This window comes from Hippoglossus stenolepis, chromosome 4, assembly GCF_022539355.2.
Source record: "Hippoglossus stenolepis isolate QCI-W04-F060 chromosome 4, HSTE1.2, whole genome shotgun sequence".
Taxonomy (NCBI): Eukaryota; Metazoa; Chordata; class Actinopteri; order Pleuronectiformes; family Pleuronectidae; genus Hippoglossus; species Hippoglossus stenolepis.
In genome coordinates, this window is record NC_061486.1 from 6,041,772 (window position 1) to 6,065,364 (window position 23,593).

General features: G+C 42.3%; 1 protein-coding gene across 3 annotated transcripts in view; it reads right to left on the reverse strand.

Moving 5' to 3' along the window:
• Window positions 1–23,593, reverse strand: part of LOC118106129 (neurobeachin) — a 180,653-nt gene that overhangs the window by 61,420 nt on the left and 95,640 nt on the right. For all 3 annotated transcript variants that reach the window (XM_035154409.2, XM_035154408.2, XM_047339621.1), the window contains exons 36-39: window positions 22,318–22,426; window positions 20,216–20,382; window positions 10,199–10,323; window positions 1,456–1,602 (exon numbers count right to left, since the gene is read on the reverse strand). In XM_035154409.2, coding sequence (XP_035010300.2) covers window positions 1,456–1,602; window positions 10,199–10,323; window positions 20,216–20,382; window positions 22,318–22,426 — 548 coding nt within the window. The remainder of the gene's footprint in view (window positions 1–1,455; window positions 1,603–10,198; window positions 10,324–20,215; window positions 20,383–22,317; window positions 22,427–23,593) is intronic.

A 23,593-nucleotide genomic window follows, 5' to 3' on the forward strand; every position in this document is an offset into this window, starting at 1 on the left:
AAACCCTGTATCATTTCAAACCAGTAACAAATTCTGCTTCTTTCAACCACCAGCTGTTTGTATGAGGTGTTAAGTGACGGTTTGGCTTAAATGAGGAATACACGTGGCAGCATTCTTCATTTCTCCTCAAAAATCAAAACACAACTGAACTCTGGATAACTCACCTTTTAAAGCAGCTCAATGTTGGCTTGGTCGTTTGGCTCAGACTCCCAGTTTGATGCTGGTTTCATTACAAAAGGTTTGGGCAACCGTCGCCTTGGCAGTTAGTTGCACTATTGACTGAGTATTAAAGCTGATTTAAGACACTGGATAGAAAAACAATCCCAACATTGTATTAGTCTTTCCGCAGCTGTTAAGGTCAATTTGTCTCTCAGTGATTGTTCACTGTTGAGAGAAGGATGGTGAGTTTACCAGCAGAATAATTAACTTGTTGTTCGCTCTCCCTCACTTTCCAAGTATTCGCATCCACAAAGAAAATACACATTAAGAGCAATTTTCTTGGGAAGTAAAAATATGACACGTTATTAGTTTAATCGTTGTGGTCTTCTATTACCAATGGAGTGGATTATATGTACTGGAAAATGCATGTACACAGTTTTATTGACCTCAATAATTTCTACTATCAAAGAATTAGTTTATTGCTCATGTTAACTACATTTATTTTGGAGATGCACGTGTTTGAATATGCACGTGTGAATGCAGAGTTCTGAAAATGTTGTCTTAATAATATTTAATCGGTATCATCAAGGGATTTGATCACTTTGATTATTTTAGGTGTGGCCTTATTAGAATGTAATGACCAATGTAGCTGCCATATAGGACAAAGGCTTTTTCATTACACAGTTATGTTGCAGTATGAATTATTAAATGAGTTTAACAACATGATCCAAACACGACAAAGTCCTTTTATAAAGATTTAAAAATTGTGTCATCCCACCATTGAAGGAGCCTTTTTAGGCAGATGGATCAAATAAGGCCACAGTAAAGTTAAGAATCAGCAAACACAGTTTTAATCACTGGTTTCTTGGGAAATCCTAAATATGAGTTGTGACATATCTGGACTGATCATCTTTCCGGTGTTAGTTTAACTTTAGGAGAGTTGCCTCTGGAGATAAACACACGAGGAAGGAACCGCGCTGAAGAGACCCAAAGCAAAACTGACAGGGACACTTATCAGACCAAAACTAAAATGCAGCTGGATCAGAGGTCAGCAGAGTTATCTGGATCAGAACTGCAGGAGCACACCAGTAAACTCACACCTCACATACATCAGATATTTAAAACTAAATAGAACTTCTATCAAATATTTACACCAGCTATTAATTGATCCAAACTCTTGCTTTGCTGTACTGATGTGTACAGTGTCCTTGTATTCTGTATCTATGCTATAAGGAAGAAAACCAAGTGCTCTCGCCCACGTTGGGGATTGATGGAGGCGCTGGTGTGCAGACTTACCACCCATGTTGTCCATCTCCTTCTCCTGCAGCAGACTGACAGCATCATCGTCTCCCTCTAGCATCAGCTCCGTCTCCGGGTTCTGGCTCGTCATGGGCTGGATGCGGACGGACTTCTTAGACCTGACGACCTCATCCTCCACCGAGCCTGTAAATTATGCAATATTTAGAAAGAGCACTGAATATTGCACTTTCACCTCTAAAGCTCACAGACACGCACTCATAAACACATAAACACACAAACACACACTCGTGTAACTTGTGTTACTACTCATGTTAGCCACATGTGATAGAGCAACAAATCTATAAACTGACATTTATACATACAAACCTCAAACTAATCCTCATTACCACGAAGCGATGATTTATTCTAACCAGGTTCGGGAAAGTTCAGATAACACAATCTGCTTTTATAGGCTCTTAAACTGCATAACATCTTGCAAGATAAGCAACGGGAAATAAACCGTAGTCAATCTCTGCATGAAATACACAATGATATGCAGGATGAACCTGAAATGAGATGCTCTCTAATGTACTTGCCATAACATATGAAAGAATGTCACGGCACACATTCGCTCACTGAATACATTTCGCGTGGTTGAACATCAGAGGTGTTTGAGCTTTTATTTTTAGACAAGGTCAACAATGAAACACTATCTGCATCTTGAAAGACCAACAGCTGTGTCGGGGGATACAACTCCAGCTCGCAGTCGATTAGAAATATCATTTGCCGCTTTTGGAGCCTTGACAACAGCGAGAGCGAACAGACAGCACAATTAGGAGGCTGCTTACTTACAGCACGACTTCATCATAAAGCTATAGAGGAGCGCGTTTTATTGAAAAAGATGAGTTCGTACATCCTGAAAAACAAAGGGGGTCTCAAGACACATTTATCAGCTTGAATCAGCCCACATCCAACATGTGCCTGCCACACGGCCGCTCAAAACGCTCATGTGAATTTGTCTTCGAGAAGTCCAGTGTGGGAAACTCGCGTGTACGAAGAGGAAGAGCACACATCAAGAAATGGGAGGTGGCTGACACCCGTCTGACATGTTTCCTTTCAGCGCAGTTCTTAATTCGCCTCTCCCTCCCCTGAGGAACATGTACCTTGTCTCGAAGAGGTCACATTTGACTGTTGTCAACACTGCTACCGGGAAGAAGAAAAAAATCTGCTTCCTGCTCTGTCTCATATCTGGTGTGCTTTCATCAGACGGAGGGAAGGAGTCTGTGAGTTTTCTGAAATGAATTCTGCGTAATGTTAAGGGGGAAAAAAGCCAAGCGGCGGCCAGAGATCAAAGCTGAACGAGAGAAACATAAATCTGTAATTCTGTAAACCATCATTACGCTCAGAGTAAGTGAGGATCTGCAGGCAGGCTGATGGTCTGATTGGCAAGTCTGCACCGGCTTGAGCTGACCAAATAAACTCTGCTGATTTCTGCACGCAAATGGACAAGCTCAACTGTGCAGGGCGGAGGACCACCTTTACCCACAATGCAATTTACCTCTCGCAGACAAGGTAATATGGCTGTAGATAACGAGGAATGATGAGCAATGACGTGAGGATGAAAGTGTGGCATATGACAGGAAAAGTAAAATCCTGGTGAGCGTTGACTCGGAGGTATTCGTGTGTGAGAAGTGCTGTTGTGGAAAGAGTTCGTCACTGTGAAGCCGACATGCTGTGCGGTGGTGTCGAAGCAGACTCATTAGAATTAAACAAAGAGAATATTTGATCTAAGACTCATCAGTGACCTAAAATTAAAAGAACAAAAGACAAGTGTGGGCAGAGGGAGACACTGTGTGCATACCTAATCAGCGTCTATACTGAAGGATTTACACTTTCTTTGTTCAGAGGATTTCATGGTGAAAGACAATGAAGTTTTTTTTATTTTTATTTTCATCACCTTTGTGGTTAGAGTGAACCGATCTCCAGAATACTGCAAACATTAACTAATAATTACAAACTGCAGAGAAATGTAATTGAAGATGTGTCTATTAGTTTCTAGAAGCCTCCAATTGTGCCAAATATTCCCCCTTCAAATCCTATGAGATGTGAATTTCCAAATAAAATAAAATTAGATACATTTTATATTCATATTTTCTATGTTATGTCCCCTTACAATACTTATATACCTGTTAGTATCTATCTAATTAACCATAAACAGTGAACAGTCCATCAGAAGCCACAGGCACTGACATCTGAACATCTGTAAAAAAAACAGGAAAAAGATTCCCAGCAGTTTCACTTCACGTCTGCTCTCGAGCTCTTCAGGATCAGTGCCAGGAGAAGCCACCGATCAGCGGTCTCGCGGGTCCCATTGTTCAATCACTGGGTTGAAACTGCCTCACAGTGCACTAATTACACTCAGTAAAGTGCTTCGCAGAGCTTTCGTGACCCCGGCGCGGGCTGATAAAGACGCGGCAGCTGTGACTGAGGGAGGCCGCCCCTGAGCACTCATCGCCGGGGTTCAACTGGTATCCAGGGTCCTGGGTTCCTTCCAGGGTATCTACCAACAGCCAACTGTGGTGCAATCCACATAATTTCACAATATAATCTGGATGACAAATGATGGGTCTGGATACGACGACAAGATAATTGCAGATTTTCAATTTCAACCTAGTAAAAAAATTATGATGTGAGTAAATATGTGTTGTTGCTGAAATTCCTTTTCGTGCTGAACACATTACTAAGCTCCTTAAATGTCATGTTTGATTATATATGTTTTATATTTGATAATATATAAGTGTGTAAAAAGGGATTTAAATGGCCTGTTTTTCTTGTGGTGTAATTCCTGATATTCCAGTATCAGCTGTTTGTTTTGATGATGAGGGGAGAGATTACGTTTTTAAAATCAATGGCAACAGTTTTCCCAGAAAGTGAAAGTATAAATTTCACTGGGTCTTCACCATCATAATGAACAATGGAGCTGTTAGGACAAATGGGACAAAGAAATCATTTTCCTCAGAGTGAAAAAGGAATGAAATCGAGTAGATGTGTTCTTTTGTGAACAAGCTGAAGCCCAAGTCAAATGAACTTTATATTCTTTATAATCTCTCACGACGGCTCCCACTTTGGAAATATCTCCGTGTGCAGTAGTTTTACTATTCAGTATGGAATAGATAAGAGTTGAAAGGCCTTTAAAATCAACTCTAATGCTGCTGCCAAGGGTCCATGTTTCATATGCTGCAACGCTGGAGAGCTCTGTGGCACTGGCCTTTCATTTTTACAGCCTCGGTAGAGCATGTGTTTTTCTAAGTCTCCTATGTATTATACACCCTGACTCAACCACCTCACCGCCTCTCCTCAAAAAAAGAAAAATCCACAACATCGTGTTTTACTTAAGGTTCATCTGACTTCAACCTCAAGCCAGGAGAGGGAAGAAAAGAAAAAAAAGGCTGATCTCACAAATACTCTGGGTAATTCAATATACGCGACTATAAATAAAACACAAGACACCTCAGGTTTTCATGAGGAGGGCTTGATCAGAAAGGAAAGATCTGGACAATATGCAGGGAAACGGCAGATACAGGGCTCTCGTAAAAAAGTCACAGACTGTTTGTCAGTTGATGTGATAGCTAACGTTTCGGACGCAAGGTAAAGACGCAAAGCCATCGTGACCTCTTTCTAAACAAAGACTGGGAAACTCGCTTTTAAACTCTAAGCAGGAGTGATTCTGTCTCATGTCTCGTTCTGTCAGATCCCCGGAGATAACACGCTCCGCCGTGAGCCTCGGCTCCACGGCGTATTTACTCCACTATCTTATAATGTACATTAGTGTTTTGAGCAGTCACTCCGACGGCCAAGTGTCGTGAGCTCTACAAATGTTTTAAATATATCTCTTCCGTTTCTCAGACTGTATCTGTTTCAAATCCTGTCCTCCTACACACCCTCTCCACGGGCTCCGCATTCCACACAGAGAGGAAAAAGTCCAGTCCACGGTGTTGCGTTACCGCCAGGGCGATGCAATTCTGCCCTCTGCCTCCTCGCTTTTTATTTACTCAGCGCTGAGAAATGAAACGAGGGGGGGAAAAATGACAGCTCCAAACTTCCTGTGACGCAAGCCATCCCTTTTTGCAGAGTACGTGTTATAGGACTGTAAAAGTAAACATAATAACTTTGATGTAGGGAAGTTTATACAGTGCAGACGTTTCCTCTTGGGTTGATCCTTATTCAATATCCTGGGATGTGCAGTGTGTGTCTGCGGCGCTGCCAGAGGTTACAAACAACCAGATCTTCTCTCCACCAAAACACGAAGAGCAGAGTCTAATAATCCCCATCTGCACCATGGCCTGTAAAGATGGACGCCGCGTCGCCACTTCCTCACGTTGGTTACAAAATAAAAAAAAGCTAAAATATCTCTGATACGAGTGTTGCCATCTTGCATCTTGATTTCATTTGGAGCCAGAGTTTGCGCAGTAGCTGTAGCGACCGGGGCGTGGAGCTGCAGTATCGAGGCGTTGCCTGTACACGCCCTCGACGTTTCATCCAATTTCAAATACCTAATTAAAACCAAACTTCAAGATATATCAGAGTGATAAGAACTACCTAAAATGACTAAAGCCAAAAATGTATTGGACATGTAATGTGACTTTTTAGTTTTGTCCCATCTGTGAACATGGAGGAGTAGGGGTTTATGACCTATACTACAGCCAGCCATCAGGGGGCGATCAATATGATTTGGCTCATTTTTAGGGAGCCGTCATGTCATCTATGATCCGAGCGTTAGGTTCCCGTCATAACCGTTTCCGAGCATATCGTGTATTTACCGAACGACTTCATTCAAATGTCCAGATCTGCGTGCGAGCTAATGCCCTGATGTCCTTTGTTACAGTGTAATAGGTTTGATTACAAAGCTGGAGAAGGTAAATATCACATCACCAAGCTGCTGCCTCTGCAGCGGCGAGGGGCTGTAAAGATCTGCGCCCGGGGGCAATCAGCTCTGAGAGAGGCTGCTCACCTGAAATGAGACAGCAAGGACACCCGGAGGTAAAACACCCCGTTAAACACTTGGATCAATATTAACGTGACTTCCATTTCATGCTTGCCCAGTTCCAATCACCTAACAATATACTCTGATACTGGGCCGTGGCCGGCTGTAACAGGGCATGTTATTACAGGCAGAGGGCAGAGACAGAATGTGCTGGCTAAGCTGTCAATGCTGCTAATAGACAACGAGGCAGAGTTTAAGGCAGAGTTTAACCTCCATTCACACATGTCCACGAGCGTATACGCACACTCTTACACGCAGACACGCACACTGCACAAAAGTGATTACAACGGTTCCACGATGATGCACCGGAATTGCCAATATATCAATTTTTAAAAGTTTTCTTTTGACATATACATTCCGAAGAGTTTTAAGAAGAAAGTTACTTTGGGTTGTTCTCAGAGGGGGATTTATATTTGGTTTCAACGTGGTTAATGATAATTCCAGAGAAACCTGAAAGATTACGCAAAAACTACTAGACAGATGTCACAGATGTTTATGGATCTTAATGAAGTTTCAATGCCAGGGTTTAGATTTATTTTTGCCACAGTCACTTCGTCTCAAGTCATTATCAGATTTCAAAAAAGCCAAAGGTGGTGAAAATAACTGGTCAAGCAATTCTTTTGGGAATCCAAGCATAATTAAATAAATTAGTCCAACTAATAAAATGGCATAAAGAGTATTTCTGAATATCTAAGAAAACAATGAGGATTGTGAGACTCACTGTTCTTTGTAGAAAAAAACTAAAATAAATCTTCCTCACTTTCATTTTCCCCAAGTGAGCACAAAAGACTGACATTTACTGTGAACACAACCGTGCAAGTCTGCCCTCCTCAAACTCAAGATGGTGGCTGAGTGTATTCTGTCATCTCCTGCTGTCAAACCAGAAACTGTGTATTCAATTTGGACAACCTACGGCTTCTCCGATAGTCACGGATTTTACAGCTTTAATAACGACTCTCAGGGGCCAACTCAAACAACCCTCTTTGTTTTTCTACTCTGGTGCCTGTGCAGCCGGGAACCAACTAAAACGTTCTACAGAGTCCTTGTCAAGTCCCAGAAACAAAGTCTGGATGTTTTGACTAATGGATCTCCGACCTCGCAGCCTCTGCACCAGGGTTATCTGCTACAGACAGGTCCTATCTTTAATACCGCGCTAATTAAAAGCGAATATTCATAAAAAAAACAAAAAACACACTGACTGTCACGGTACATTTTTAAAACAAAAACTGCCAACTGTCAACCGCCAACGAAATCTACTGAAGCTCTGAAAAAGAACAAAAGCTCCCTCCTCATTTTAACTCGTAACAAAACCTGGCCTCCGCTGTGCAACCACATCAAAGCCTGCTGGAAAAAAGCCTGAGAGTGCAGCTCACCTCTCAAGGAGAGCACGAGGGCCATCTGACCGCAGGCGATCCCTTTCACTTGACACATTTATACATTATTCTGCTCATTAAAACCGCCGCGTGCCAGCAGGACTTCAACAAGTCTTCAATCAACTGCAGCGAGGCTCTAATGTCAAACAACACGGCTCAAAAACGTATTCTGGTCGATTTGATGGACAAAGTAACGCGACGTGTATTTGCGGCATTATGTTGAGGATATCTGTCACGTAATTCGTCAAAAGGAGACAATACACACAGAGTAATTTGAGCCACTGAATAGTGGGGACCAAGGGAATGGATGCATTCGCTGTTTTTTATCTTCTGTCACTGAAATCCCAAAGGCAAATAGCTTGGAAAAATAAATGTTACGTTTCATGCATCCATACATGTGTTATGCAGCTTATCCTTTGAGGGTGGTAGGGCTACTGAAGCCAATACCAGCTGATATAGAGTAAGAGGTGGGGCGCAACCGGGACAGGTCACCAGACATACAGAGACAAATGACTATACATACCCATATTCACACCTACGGGCAATTTAGAGTTGCCAATTAACCTAAGCCACATGTCGCTGGAGCGTGGGAGGAAGTCAAATCGCCTGCAGGAAACCCACACAGTCACGAGGAGAAGCATGCGAACTCCACAGAGGAAGGCCCCGGCCAGGGGGCAGTTCATGGGCCCCTTATTGCTGTGAGGCATCAGTGCTAATCACTGCAAAAAAAGAATTAAAATCTATCTTTTGAGTGTCAAAACTGTTTTGATAATGAAATCTTTGTAGACGCTACATGGACAGAATTCACCAAAGCCTGCTTGGAATGGATTTGATACATGGTTAAGTTATTGGACAATTTTTGATGTCATGTGGTTTTTGCACTGTTGCCTGCTCCTTTGAGGAGTGATGGGGGTTGAAAGCGGATGTTTTGACGACACTGGTCGGGTCTGTTGTCAGACAGTGTAAAGGTCATGTGAATAAACGCTCACAGGTGTGCAGCACACCAGGAAGTTCACGTCAAGGTTATTCCAGCAACTCCTACAATACACCACTTCTATTGTTGCCAACATATATACTTCAGGAACTCGTTAGAAGTCGTGTATTAGTGGGGTTGTTTTCTAAATGGGACTGAGTATATCTTGAGGTTAAAAAAAAAAGAAGTAATGATATGTGAAAAACATATTAATAAGACTGATAGCCTGAAGTTGTTAAGCCTATTTGCAATAACGGTTATTCGAGGTGAGGACAGTCTGCAGCATTCTGAAAGTGTGGATGAACGTCGGGGTGGATTGTGCTGCAGAAATGGTTTTAATGATGTTCTGATGTGTTTTACAGGATTACTGGTATTTACAGGTTGGCAATGTTGATGCAATCCAATGCAATACCTTTTGCTGGTAATACTGCAGATTTTAAAGACTGTAAATATTTCTACACTGAGCTCTGAAAGCTGGAACTTTTGTTTACTTGAGTCCTCCTCACAACAGAGCCATTGCGTCACCGCAAGCTCACCAAATTAGCTTAAAGCGGAAAATAATGGAACTGCCACATAATCTAAAGCAGAAGGTGCAATTACTGCATGTGTGTCTCATATATGGACCACCTGCAGCCGAGGCAGCAGCTGGCATGTGTTTATCTGCAGCGCTGCCATGATCTTCATACAGCAGCCATGGCAGCGCCGGAGCTGAAAGCAGCCAGATGACATCCTGAACGCAGCCAACGGTCAGCTTCTGTAGCTCAGCGCCGAGACGCGCATGACGTCAGTGAACATTGGGCTCATTATGGATGTGCTGCTGTAAGTGTACAGTCATTTTTAAAAAAGGCAACTCTGACCATAATGCTTTGCCTGTTTTCTATTTCCCATAAAGTTGAAAAAAAGGTGCTTACTCCATTTATTTCAAAATCAATAGATTCACCCTGACTACATTTGCTCTGTTATTCAACTACAAGTGGGAGAGAAAAGACAGTTTAACAGCACCGAGCTGCTTTGCTTTTAAAGTTGGTGTTGCATGACATAAGGCAAAATTGACACAAGGTGGTGGGCAACACTACAGACTGCCTGGGTCAACAGGAAAAGTTTCAGGCAAAGAGCAGAAAACGATAAAAGGGAGGAATCCAATTTGTTCCTGAGTACGTGTCGTGATGAAATTAAAAAGGGCAATAAAATGGACGTGTCATGTTCAATTCACAGAACTCATAAATATGTTACCTATAAAACTGATCCTAAGCAATACGCTAAACTACACGGACAAGCCTGGACTAAACTTTAATACCCTGTTAAGGATTTTTTTCTAAAATACTTTAATGGAAACACTGATATTCTACATTTAACATGAGGTAAGTCCAGTGGGTTGAAAATGATTAGTGACAACAACGATCAACTCACCATATTCCTGCAGCGACTTGCACGTGATGTCTAAGTGGGTGGAGCCAGATGGGTTTCTGACAAATCTCCGCCTCCGCCGCAGGTCATCCTCCCAGTAGTCCAGACGCCAGAAGTCGTGCAGCTGACTGTGGCAGAGACGAGAGGAGGGGCAGGTTAGACAGAGCGCACGCTCCTCAGTTATGCTCGGATTACAGCGGCCAACTGTTTATCGGAGGAGAACATCTCGAGGAGAACAACCAGGTCACAGATAGTGGATTTATTAGGTCGACTACTGGCATGTTCTGCAGAGGCTCCACTAACGTTACCTCTACTGGAGCCTATAGCATCAGATCAGCAGGGAGCAGCAGCAGCAGCCGCCGCCGCACACATAAATCACAGGCACTCCCATTAACAAATACAGCATCAAATTACAAGTATAAATGGCACAGCTTGCCTCCTTTTTTTTTACAATGTTTTTTAACAAGTCTTGTAAATCAAAGGTAGAAACCTCAACGCAGACAGCGTGGGGTTTAATGATCGGGGTCTTGGGGCTGGTTGAGGCATGAGCCTATAAAACAAGCCCCCCTCCCCTTCCCTGCATATGTGGAACCATGATTAAAATAATGTGCTGAAATATTCATTGGAATGATTCTCAGAGCCCTGGAGCAACCCGACTGAAAATTGCATTTTTATTCATTATTAATAACAGCGAATTAGGGTTGTTAAAAAAAGAGAAAGAGGGGAGGAAAAAAAAACAGTTCCAGCATGTGGTAACCATCTTTGTAAATGATTATTCCAACATTAGTGAGGACCTGGGATAATTTTATTGCTTGCAGCTAATGCAAACCATTAAGCACCAGGACTAGCATTAGGTTACTAAGTGCTGCTCGGTCCAACTGTGCACTAGCTGGAGCTATTTCAAAGCGTTGGTGCTTCCTTTAAAGGGAAATGCAGCAAAAAGAGAAAAAGGTCTTGCTTTGATTTTTACTCTTAACATGAAAGAGGAATACATAGAAAATAAGGATGATTCAAAAAATAATTGGTGTGCAGTTGACGGAGATGATCATCCTGTTTCATTTTCATCACATTTGTCAACCAAACGTGAAGAAATGTGGAACCACTCAGCTTCGTTTTGTGTGTGTGGAGAGGAGAGAGCAATATCCACCCAGTGTAACTCATACAGACACTTTTATTGCTGTTTATTACACAAATATGAAGCATATAATGAGGTATAACAGATCTCTTTATGCCTTTACCTCCATTTTACGAGTAAACTAAAAATACTAGAAAGAGCCTCCAAACAAATCCACCAATCTGGTGCCGTGTGTCCACATCTGAGAGGAGAGTTCTCAGTGTGTGCAGGATTCAGGGAGACGTTGGCAGGCGGCCGTCTATTTCATTGTATGGTGTCTGCCCCCGTCCCTGCCACAGTATTGAAGCAGTCTAAACAGATTAAAGTGTTACTGGGGATCACATCACAAAATACAGCCTCCTTGCTCCGTGAATATAATATCTACAAATGTCAGAAATCAAGAGGCTCAGGAGACTTAGCCGGGCTCTGACAGCAACAAGAGCTCAGTTTCAGTAAAGTATCAATCAAAATTCAGCGTGATGTGTGTGTGTGTGTGAGTGTGACTGTGTGTGTGTGTGTGTCCGTCGTATGCACAAAGTATCATGAGCCGCTGTATGTAAAGCAAGCCGTAACGCCTTGAGCTTGTCCCCTGTCAATCTCCCTCAAAGCTTAACGGAGGAGAAGAGAGATGTCAGTGGGTGGAAAGGAGAAACCCACACAAATGATATTGTAAACACAAGATTACACAGTGTGAAAAATGTAAATCCACTGTAGGCAACTGGGCGATTACTGCCGAAGATTATGTCGCAGTTTAATTCCCAGTGCAAACAGACAGAAGATGCCGGTGGGGGATAAATCCGCCACTTTGAAGATTTCTTTATAACAGTATTAACGGCATTAGGTGCATTTTATTGGAACTGCTCAGGGGTTTGCTCTTCCATTTGAGTTTAAGCTAAAAAAAAAATCTGCATTTGTCTTTAACGGTAATAAAATGCACCACCAACGTAACATTCACGTCACAATGGCTGATTAATGAGTCTGTCGGCAACGTTTGGACGTCTCTTCCCCTCCGCTTGGTCCTGTGCAGATGGTTTCAGTTTGAATGTGGTGTTCTGCTGTGTGAGTAGAACCTGTGATATTCTAGACTGTGTGGTCAGTGCGAGACCGGATTTGGACTGCGCCAAAGTGCCGTGCTGAGGGGAACCACCTCTCCAAGGGTGGTCCGAAAAAGAGCAGAGAGGGACTATATACGCTCGGAGATCTCTGCAGTTTGCAGCCACTGAGCTCCCGCACAATGGATTTGCGAGGTGTCACGGAAAGCTCCTCCGAGTCTTAAGAGCACGGTGGGAAATGAGGAACAAGCAAGACATTTAACAGCGCACACACCTTTGTGCCATTTACCGTTAAAGCTAACAATCGAGATCCGTACATTATTTCAAGGCTACAGACAATAAATTTTCAGCTATCGGTGATAAAAACCCAATTCCAGCTTCAGAATATTAATAGAAATCTGGCTGCCTGTATTGTCTGTGTACCAACTGTCCGTCCAATAACATTCTTTATTAAGCTGAGTTTGATCGAGACCTCCTTATTTTCCACGTCAGATGCGTCTGGCTTCGTGACAAGCGTAAAGAATGGCTGTAAGCCGGCCTCCTAGAAAGTGGCGAAATTTATTAGTCCTGTCACCCATCAATCACCCAAATGGATTTCAAACCGCATTTTAAAAGCTAATTTTCCAGCACTGATAACCTACAGGAAACAGGAGCACCATTATTTATGGACACTTCCAGACTTGCTAAGTGCGGCAGGATAAATGTGTATGAGGACTATCATCTATTCTCCTCTCTTTCAAATAGGTATTAAAAGCACGTCTTTCCTCAAGGAGCCAGCGTTGAGGTTTTTGAGGTGCCAGATCCCCCACCGTCTACAGGGAATGTGTTTTGTTTTGTAAAAGGAAAAGGGAAAGCTGACAGGAATAATTCAAAAAAAAGATTGGGAGGAAAAGGAAAAATAAAAGGCATGATAACGGAAAGGAAACTATATCATCATTCTAGAAAAGAGAGATACTTCTGACAGCTGACAGGGGCTCATATCGGAGTAGAGGGAGTGCTTCTGTTAGAGACCCTGTTTTCTTTCCTCATAGTTTGTCAGATTATTTGGAGAAATAGCGTTTGAGGCATGAGGATAAACTTGAGCCGGTAAAAGGGTGAACTTGAAATCCTCTCATCTGTTTTAACAGAGCCCGACGAGGAAAGAGGAGGAACATTTTTGATACATATATATATATATATACAAATATAAAATGGCAATGATTCCTAAAATGTTGTTGAACCATAATGACAAAGAAATATAATTGATGCTTGATATAAAAAAATATATAGAAATAATAAATATATAGAAGTTAAACTAAGAAAATAAACTTTTTCGCATTGATGATAAATCAATTGGGCTGTAATTTAAAGTGGCCTGTCTGAGATCTGGATTGCTTGTCAGCTGAAAAGACGATCTCATGCTCAGGTTATATGAATATAAATAATGGTAAAAATAATAAGCTAATACAAGCTATACATTACAGATCAGTAACTTCAGAGGGCTCGGTCCTCAAATTCCTGCAATTTCCTTCTGCAAATGACATAAAAAATCCCTTGACTTGAGATAAAAGACTTGATAAAATGATAACGACAATTTATTGTCAATAGAAATAATTAACTTCATGTTCTTCAGGTCACTGGAAGCAGAATAATGCACTTAAACACGAACAGGGACAGACTGCAGGAAGGCGAGGGTCTCATGGTTAAAGATTTCCCCTTTTATTCTATTTATGCTCAGAGAGCATTTGTGTGAGGCAGCCGGGAGAAAGGACAGGGCCATGCTGATTCAATAAAACACCATTATACTCCTTTTAAAAGCTTCAATTGGTGACATGAGCAGGGGGTAATTATAATAAATACCCGTAATCAGTGACAATTCTATTCACAGGCATGGTGACTGGTTTCTATCCCACACACACACGAACACTGAACACATGTCACTTTTAGAGAAACTCCGAGGACAAGTGGTCTTTTCTTACGTTTTCAGTTGTCGTAACAGACTCGGATAAGAAGTTGAAAAGAACACGAGGAACTTGTTTGAGGCGCAAATGCTGCTGAACCCTAAATGTAGCACTACTCACAAAAAATGAAGAAAATTAATAGACTGACAATAATATATATATACACCTACATTTATAATAACCTGCCCAAACAAGACACAACCTCTCATTCGACCAAAAATATCACTGTCATTGAACGAGTGATCCTATTAAAATGACAACCAGATATATGTGGATCTGTAATGTCATGAAAACCATCAGAAAATGTGGAAGACTTGAAAAATCCAAAGGGGAGTAAATAGAAACACATTCTTCTGTATACTGCTGCTAGATAGAAGAAAAGAATACCAACAAAAAATACACTGTGCATCAGAAAGTGAAGACTGGCAACCATATGGTGATCTCAGTCCACTGCTTTCAAAGTAGCCTATAAACTCAGAGAAAAAAAAAAATACACAGTAATTTCCCCTATGAAAACACATCAGGATTGATCATGCGCCTGTCAAATACCAAGTGTTAAGTGACTGTATCGCCGACATCATGATCGGATTATCACAAATAGTACACACGACTTTCATCTCTGTAACTCCGCTATTTCTTATCATCACCACACTCTACACGGCTGCAGGCATGAGGACACCAAGCTAAGATCCAAATGCTTCTAGTTACTGGGTATGACGTTTTCGTTTGTAGATTGAGAAATAAGAGAGGACACCCGCTGAGGAATGGCTATTGGACAAAGACGAAAGGGAAGCAACACAGCAGCAACGAGATTAACTCCAGGTCATCTGGCGTAACGAAGACAGACGTGCGCGCGTTCAGACGAGGGATGAGGAGCTGCACTGTACGCGGAGGTGAACCCCCCTGCACGGCCAGATTTCGAGGATCCTCCATCTTTCATCGGAAATGGGGCACAGTCAGGCGATGCCCGGCTCTATTTCAGCGCCCGGTGAAATTGATGATTGTGTGAATGGGCGTTTTTCCAGAGATAATTAGCACAGTGTGCAAGGTTAAGCGTACCTCGAGGGAATAGAGCTCGGTGTAGGTCACGGACAAGTGCTGGTTGAGGGGATATCAGCTTGCAAGAACAAAGCAGCATCGAGCTTTCAATAAGATCGTGTACGAGATGAAGAATAACATATTGAGATAGTGGACTAAAAAAAATGAAAGAGGGTCTGTGCGTTCAAAGGATTTAGCTTTAGTGGAGCGGGCAGAGTCGAAACCTCTGAAGTCTGCATGTTAACCAAAGCAAAATGTTGGCACAATGAGGTTCACCAATGTTATAGAGATTTCTAGAATTACCAGATGATACTGTAATCGCACGGATTTTAAAACACACATGTCAATAATGGAAAACACAGGATGTTGGCATTTGCACAGGGAGCAAAGAAGATGCTGCTCCTCGGGACGTCAACGGCGAATCAAATGTTTGAATTATACGCGATACCCTTCCAGGTTGATTTTTGTTTATACAGTCAGGCTCCACCAGAGACCTCGGCCTTTCTCTTCTGCCTCGGAGGGGTCATCAGACCTTGAACCCTCTGAGGCTGCGCGGCCGTCTAAAAGGTGCCCCCCCCCCTTTTGTGCTCGTGGACGTCTATTAGAATTGATAACCCTTTCAGGCGAGACCGAATACTTCGGGCATATCGTGAGCAAAAAGGTTCATTCCATCACAAAGTTATTATCCACGGCGGATTGTTACCATTCATCACGTGCGAGGGGTGAGACTCACTGTTAGTCAAGGGAAACGGCTGTTTCACTGCCTTGCCGCGGATCAATACGCGGCGCCATTTTCCTTTCTCTCCCCCGCTCCGAAAAAAAGTAATTATACAGAAGAAATGTTGACAATCAATAGACTAGTCAGGTAAGGTTAAGGTCTGCAGTGGGGGCCAGAGGAGGCTCCTCCGTCAGCTGTCACCGATGCTGCTGATGTGAACATGGACGTCCGCCTGGGAACAAAGGGAGGTTTGTCTCCTTCAGCCCCTTTTACATTTCTGTTGGGCTGATGGTGTCGGAACAATTAGCACCAGAGGAGAGCAGGAGAATGAAAGATGGAGAATGAGACGAGAGAGATTCACTGAAGTTCAGATTGTGAATACTTGCGTTAACATGTAGGAGTGTTTGCATCTGTGTGCGACTTTATTAACTGCTCTATGTGTAAATGGTGCAAACTCTAAATTGTCAGCATCGTATTTTTGTTGTCTGACATATAAAAATAGATTATGGGAAGAGGATAATGGAGTAAAAGCTCATTATTTGATAAAACAATACGGAGGCATGTAAACAGACCACTGAATAAATCTGACAGTGTATTTTAAACGGAGGATTTACATATTTTCGCTGCAAGAAACAAACATTTGCTGCTTAATTTACTCTTCAGCAGCGTCTGGCGCTGTGTGAGAGAGAGCTGCAAAACGAGACAGAATTTACAGTACGGAGACGGTGAGGTGGTCTTTCTCGGGGCATTATTCTTCTTCAACGAATTTATCAGCTTCGCCTTGACATCTACTTTCACTTTAGACGAGCCTGAACTTTATAATCCACTGGCGCGGTTCAGAGGTCAACAGCAGAGGGGACCAGAGGGGGCAGGGAAAATCACTCTCCCCCATGAAAAAAAGTCTGACATCCAATTTTCAACTTGATTTATCAGTGCAAAGCTAAAATTGATAGCGTGTCATTACTGGGCAGGGAGCTGTCTCGGAGAGATGTATCAAAGCCTCCTCGTTTTGATTTAGCACAGCAGATCAATACAACCCTATACTGTTTCAATTTGAGGAGTATTGATTTTGCTATGCTGACTCTATACAGGGGGACATTCATCATCAAGCAAGCATATAGTATGATCCACCAGGCCACCATAGGGTCTGATCTGCTTATTCTCCACTCAGATCACATGACTGCAGAGCAGCTGCTTTGGAGCCTTGAACAGATTATTTTCTCATCGCCGGCTTTTGTTGTTTCTGCTGCCACACGATTTCTTACACTGTTTTCCACAAAGAGAATCGACGCTCACAACAGAGCGGCCCTGGAATTCAGATATTGGTTCAATGGACCAACTTTAAAAGCTTTACTGGGCAAGTTACATCAAAGCTTAGCCTCCAGTCTTGTTACCTAACCTTGTCAAGAGAAAATTCTCCTTATGATCCCAGTCATCCAAACAGAGCTGGGTAAATCTGCCTTTTGCTCTCATGCACCAAATGCTTGAAATGAGCTGCACGATGTTTTAAACTTGGAATTATTGCCATGTTTAAAAACCTTTTAAAATAAATGTTCATATCATTGCTTTTAACAAGTGCTGTTTATCTTCCATAATGATTTTTTGCCATCGGTTGTATGCTTCTATGTCAGTTCTGTGTTTTTAATCTGTTGTAGTACACATCTTTTTGTGTTATCGGTTCCTGCTTGTATTTCTATAAGAAACCTTCTCCGTTCCCTTGCTGCCCATCTTGACCACGACTCCCTGGCAGAAAACATAGTGTATCTCAATGGGACCCTCAAATAAAGGATGAACTAGAATGCATACCTCTGAAAAGGCTCAATCGTCCCCTTGAATTCTATCAAGCTGCAGCAGATTGCACAAATTTATAGAAATCTGTAATTCAATATGAAGGGTTCTTTTCATCAAGACCCATGAATCGTCCCTGGGAAATCAGTGAAGATGTCAAAAAACTATATTTAAAATTCATAATAAAAACATGGATGCATCTAGTGGCAGACCGGGTTGTAAACACACACTGGTAAAAAAAATAAAATGATAAATATATAGGTTATACTACGTTCAGACTCCTGCCTAGAAATAATTGTGTTGATAATCTATTCAACACAAATGATAAATATCCTTCGGCGTGTCTCCAGGCAGAACTTAGGAGTAAAAGACAAAGCAATTTCTGTGCATGGGGGTGAAAACAAACATTAACAAGTCTCTCACACACACACACACACACACACACACACACACACACACACACACACACACACACACACACACACACACACACACACACACACACACACACACACACACACACACACACACACACACACACACACTGACAGCCACCTCACAATGCTTGAGGGCTTTATATTTTACAACAGCAGCATAAATGGGAAAGTTAATGTAGCATTGAATAAGACTAAGCTGTTGAACTGCAACACTGCCTTGAGCTCGTGAGCATATTGCATCATTTCTCTTCACCAGCAGGTTACCATTAAATTTGAATTTGTTGGAAGTTTTGCAGTATCATTTACAATGCACCCACGCTCAATAACCTTTTGTTTCAATGCAAATGCTTCGCCTCCGAGAGGGGCTCCATAAATATTTGAACAAGAGCCCAGAATTCAATCCAACAGATCCTGTCATGGGCTACTGCCATTCAGTCAGTTTTATTAAAATCTGCACTTGGACACTGTAAAACTCGTCACACACAAAGTATTTATTTTACAATACTAGATACATGTTTTGGTACATTTTGTTTCTCTGCATTTATTCGGAAATTACCACAAATGAATGGCCTGTTGGAAATTGAAAGGGGAAACATTGGATAAAGCCAAAATGTAGAAATCATCATAAAGTAAATAGACGGTGCAAAATCTTTCCTGAAGCCGCGAGAACAGAAACCAAATGTTGCTACTTGGGTGGAAACTCTGAATGTCTCTTCAAGTCAAAGATCCGTGCAGCTGCCGGAATTAAATCAGACCAGCTCGAAGATTTTTTGGACGATGGCAAAATATGAAACAAACCTAAATTTAGCAAACATGCTCCAACATCTGCACTGTGTTTTCAAAACCTGAACCCAAAACTAGAGCTACTGTTTCAGCAAAGAGACCAAATTGGTTTTGACAAATCAGCAGTGGAGGTTCACCGAATGCAGCTCACAGCACAAATAAAACCGTTTGGACCACCCGTGTCCATTTGTTCGTTACTCAGTGGAGGTTTGTGGTCTGGGTCAGGGACAGACCGAGTTCATTTGGGTGTGAGTCCAGAACTGGGGACGTATCCAGGAATTGTGTATCGCTGTCTTTACCACTGTGAGACAGGGCTTTTCTTTTTAACATTTCCACTGTTTTCCCAGGAAATAATTCATGGATCTTGATATTAAAAGCATTAGGCTTGTTTAGACTGGTTGATTGTCAGGTGACTCATGGGCCTGGGCAGTATTATATTTTAAGTTACTGCAAATTTCTGCACCTGCATCTTGTCTGTATCTTTTTTTACAGACAAATATTTGTCTCAAAATAAAACCCACTGCTGCTTTACCTGCAAGCATCCACTGAAGATGAGCAATTCTGTATTTATAACAACTGCATGTGTGCTGTTACACCTATAACAATAGATTCATCGTAAAATCCGACGCTCGGTACAACATACAAAGTACGTTGTAACACTTCTGATACACGCAGCTCCACTCCTGTGTGTGTGCGACCATGTGGGTGAAGGAGAGAAGTGGGAGGTAGAGCAGGAGAGCCCGCAGTTATTTTAACAGGGCCCGTGGGGAAGTCTGCAACTAACACCAGGTGCTGGGCTGTGTTACTGAGAGGGTCAATGAATGCCTGGACAACACTGTGGAAACACCCCCAACCCCCTTCTTCCACCCCAGTATGTCGGACGACTGGCCAATCAGCTGTCCCCGGGGGATTAAGCCACTCCGCACTGTAATTGCGTTTGCTGACCCGATCGCTGACCCTATCGGATCCTGGGAAAATGACATTAACCGGTGGTCCTGTCCCGTCACTGCAGAGTTTTCATGAACAGGTAACTTTAGTGCCCTTGGTTGGACCTTACACGGAGTAGCAACGGTTCAGCATGAAGACTTAACTTGGCCCACATTGTCCCTGAAGCTGCCCCCCCCCGTGTGTCCCAGGTGTAGGAGCTTACCTCTGGGCCAGCGTCCCCCAGGCGCCGTGCTTGTTGGTGAGGATGTTGACGATTTTCTGCTTCAGCTGATTGGCCGTCACGTGGTCTCTGTGTTTGGCGGCACTGATCAGGTGGTCGCACATCTTCTCTTCGTCTTTCCTGTCCGCAGCGTACTGGGCGCAGTTGGACTAATTTCAAAAGAAAAGCATAGTATGAGCCTCATTGTATATTAATGGCTTTAGCTACAGTGTCCACTGCCAAAAGTGATATCTGATATTGTGCTTATGGCATTAGAGAATGTTTTACTTGAATAAAGCCAGAATATAGAGCCTCTTAATGGAGCATTTGTCACCCTGAAAAATGTTATTGCTTCATTCAACACACTTGAGTGCATAAAGATATTAGTGGACAGCTGAGAGATATATTTCTGCTCCCTTGGAGGAGTGTAGTAAATCATGGCAAGCGCATGAAGGCAGCCCATTCCCTTCCTGTGGACAGATGAGGCTCCCTGCTAGGGATACGTGGATGGTGCTATTAGAGGCGAAGGGGAAATACTATAATAGATCCACAAAGAATATCGACTGTCAAGGTTTAGAAAGCTACAGTGCCCTTATAGCAAGAGATATGTTCTTGTCGCCTGATAAAAATGGTGCATTGTGCATTATTAAACAAAAAGCCCCATGTCTTTTGATGATTCTGCAAATATTACAAGAAATCAGTCAAAAAACAATGTTCCAAACAATGTTTGAGTAAATATTTAAGTGTCAGGATGATAAAATGTGAAAAACTATGATTTAAAATCAATTTCTAGAAGCCGGAGCAACTCTCTGAGCGTTCCAGGTGGCTAAAAGTCACAGAGGAGAGCCAATCTAACTCTGGATTGTCTCACTGTGCCACCCGGGGGGGAAACTCCTGCTAATATTCAAAATCTAATTTGCTAACAGAAGCTGGAAGTTAATCGAATTGCCTGCTTCAAATTTGAATTCTGTCAGATATTATACTTTAACATATTCTTCATAGGGCGGATAACTCAATCTCTGCTTGTCAACTCACGTTACCAGGAGATGCTCTGACAAATATCAAATGTTATTTATCACTTTAAAGCGCATGATGCTTCGCCCTGACACCAACTTAATTGTAAAAATGTCTTATCCGCGTCGTGAATCTTCCATCTTGGAGAGCGGGTAATAAAGTAACGTCAGAGCCAGATGAAAAGTGTAGACTGTCTGGAGTTGACAGACAGAACGGATGGGGCCAGGTACACTTCCCCCTTCTCCTGACATTGCATATCTAGCCGTCTCTTCCAGTTTATCTAGCGGGTCAAGGATCCTCAAGAACTGTATATCAAGCAGCTGTTTGAGGATGGCTGCTTTCCCCAGATAAGAAACTCATCACTCCTCACATGTACAAGCTGCTAACAGAGGCAGCGGAAGTGTGGGTGTGAAGGGTTGTGTGATTACCTTACATGTGTGTGCGTGTATGTGTGTGTGTGTCTGATGTTCTACAATAACCACAATCGTCTACTTTGATACAAAAATATTTTTTATTATTCTTGCCCCATAACCTGTTATTTTGTTGATTAGATTACACTGAAAAATAAAAGGGGAGGAAGATTATTTTTCTCTTTTTACTTTCAATAATAATAAGAAAATAAAGTCTTAATAACCCCTTCATAACTCAACCTCACTAGCTTTTCCTTTCCTGTCTGAAACAGGAGGGGTTTCATGTGGGTGGGTGGGCTACATGCAGACCATATCCCCCCCGAGTTGGTCAGCAAAAGCTCATATCACATTCCTAAATTAATATTGCTGGCGTATCCCTTTGCTACCAGTAATTAAATTCCTCAATAAGAGCAGTACGGGTGAGTTGTCCTCACGAGGACACGGAGGGACATGATTACTTAACATTTACGGACTAATGGCGGTTTTATGTGAGCGTAATTTGTTTAGAGTTCATTAGGAGACACAAGAAATATTGTATTTTCAAAGCAAATTGTAAAATGTGACCTTGTCGAAGCGGTGACGTCAAACAAGCGCTGCCAATTCTAGTTTCTTCTGTACAATATTGTGACTCTCTGCCCCAAATTTAATGTGTAATTTCAGGTGAAGGAAAAGGACGAATACCTCAAACTCTGCGTGTTTGTGGACGTCCTCCGCTCGTTGCCTGTTCAGGATGAACTCAGCCTCGTTGGCGACCCGCACTATGTGGTCCTTCATGGCGTGGCAGAGCAACCTATCACATTGCAGACAACGTTAAATGAAGCACTCTCACGTACATATTAATCATCAATTAGGAAACATATTATTTCTATTGGCCAAAAGCTGCAGTAATGACGGAGCAGGTCTGAGGCCAATATAGCTTGTCGTGCCACATTGTTGAAAGGGGCCACTGGTAAACAGTATCATTTGTCTGTGTTATGGTGCACGGCAGCAGGTCAGAGACAGATCCCTCTGTAACATTAAGGAGGGAATGGAGCGTCATTAGAGCATTGAAGCCTGTCTGGCACGTTCCTGATTGACTGAGCATCGCTTCCCACTGACCAGAGCATCAACCCCGGGCGCCCGCGCTGCTGACAAGTCTGGATAACTCCCCACATGGCTGATTCTCGACGCTCTGCCGTCTCCACCCATAGTCACATTGAAATTCCAGTATCTTTAATAATGGAAAACACCCTGGCCATTGTGTAGATTACATGCCATTTTACACACCATTAGGCTAGCTTTGTTTTAATTAAAGCGGCCCCTGTTCCTCTCCAGTGCTTGATACAGATTGTAATTTCCCTCCTGTCCCAAGGAGAGGCAGTAATCCCAAGGCTGCATTCATCAGCTGCTATTGCCTCTTTAACTGTTGACAAGCACTCATTAATAGACAGACGTACAGTGTTTAAAGAGAGACGCCCACAACGACAACCTTTGTTTTCAAACCAAGAATAGATGAGAAAGCAAGTTGACAAGTGATAGTTGGAAATGGAAAAAAAACATGCACATCCTCTACTAGAACCTCTGCTTTGGTGTTTTGTACAAAGGAAACACTAATTAATACGAAACAATATTCACACATTGTCGGAATTAAATGATATAAATGTGTTGTTCATAGGCGGCTGTGTAAAATCAGTGACCATCACAGTTGTGCAGGTCTGAAGGTTGAATGTCCAGTGACTGAGAAAACATAATAATGTGAAGACGGAGCAACTACAATCCCATCTAACACATTCAGAGGTTTTCTAATTGTTTTGTTTGTCTATCATTAGATTTTTCAAACCATTTCATGTCCACTTCTTCAAAACACTATATATTTGTCTTAACACCAGTGATCGCTGTAGCTTTTAGACACTATCTTAACGGAGCTGTATAAACAGATCTATAAACACTATACCCCTTCAACATGAGAACCTGGGGC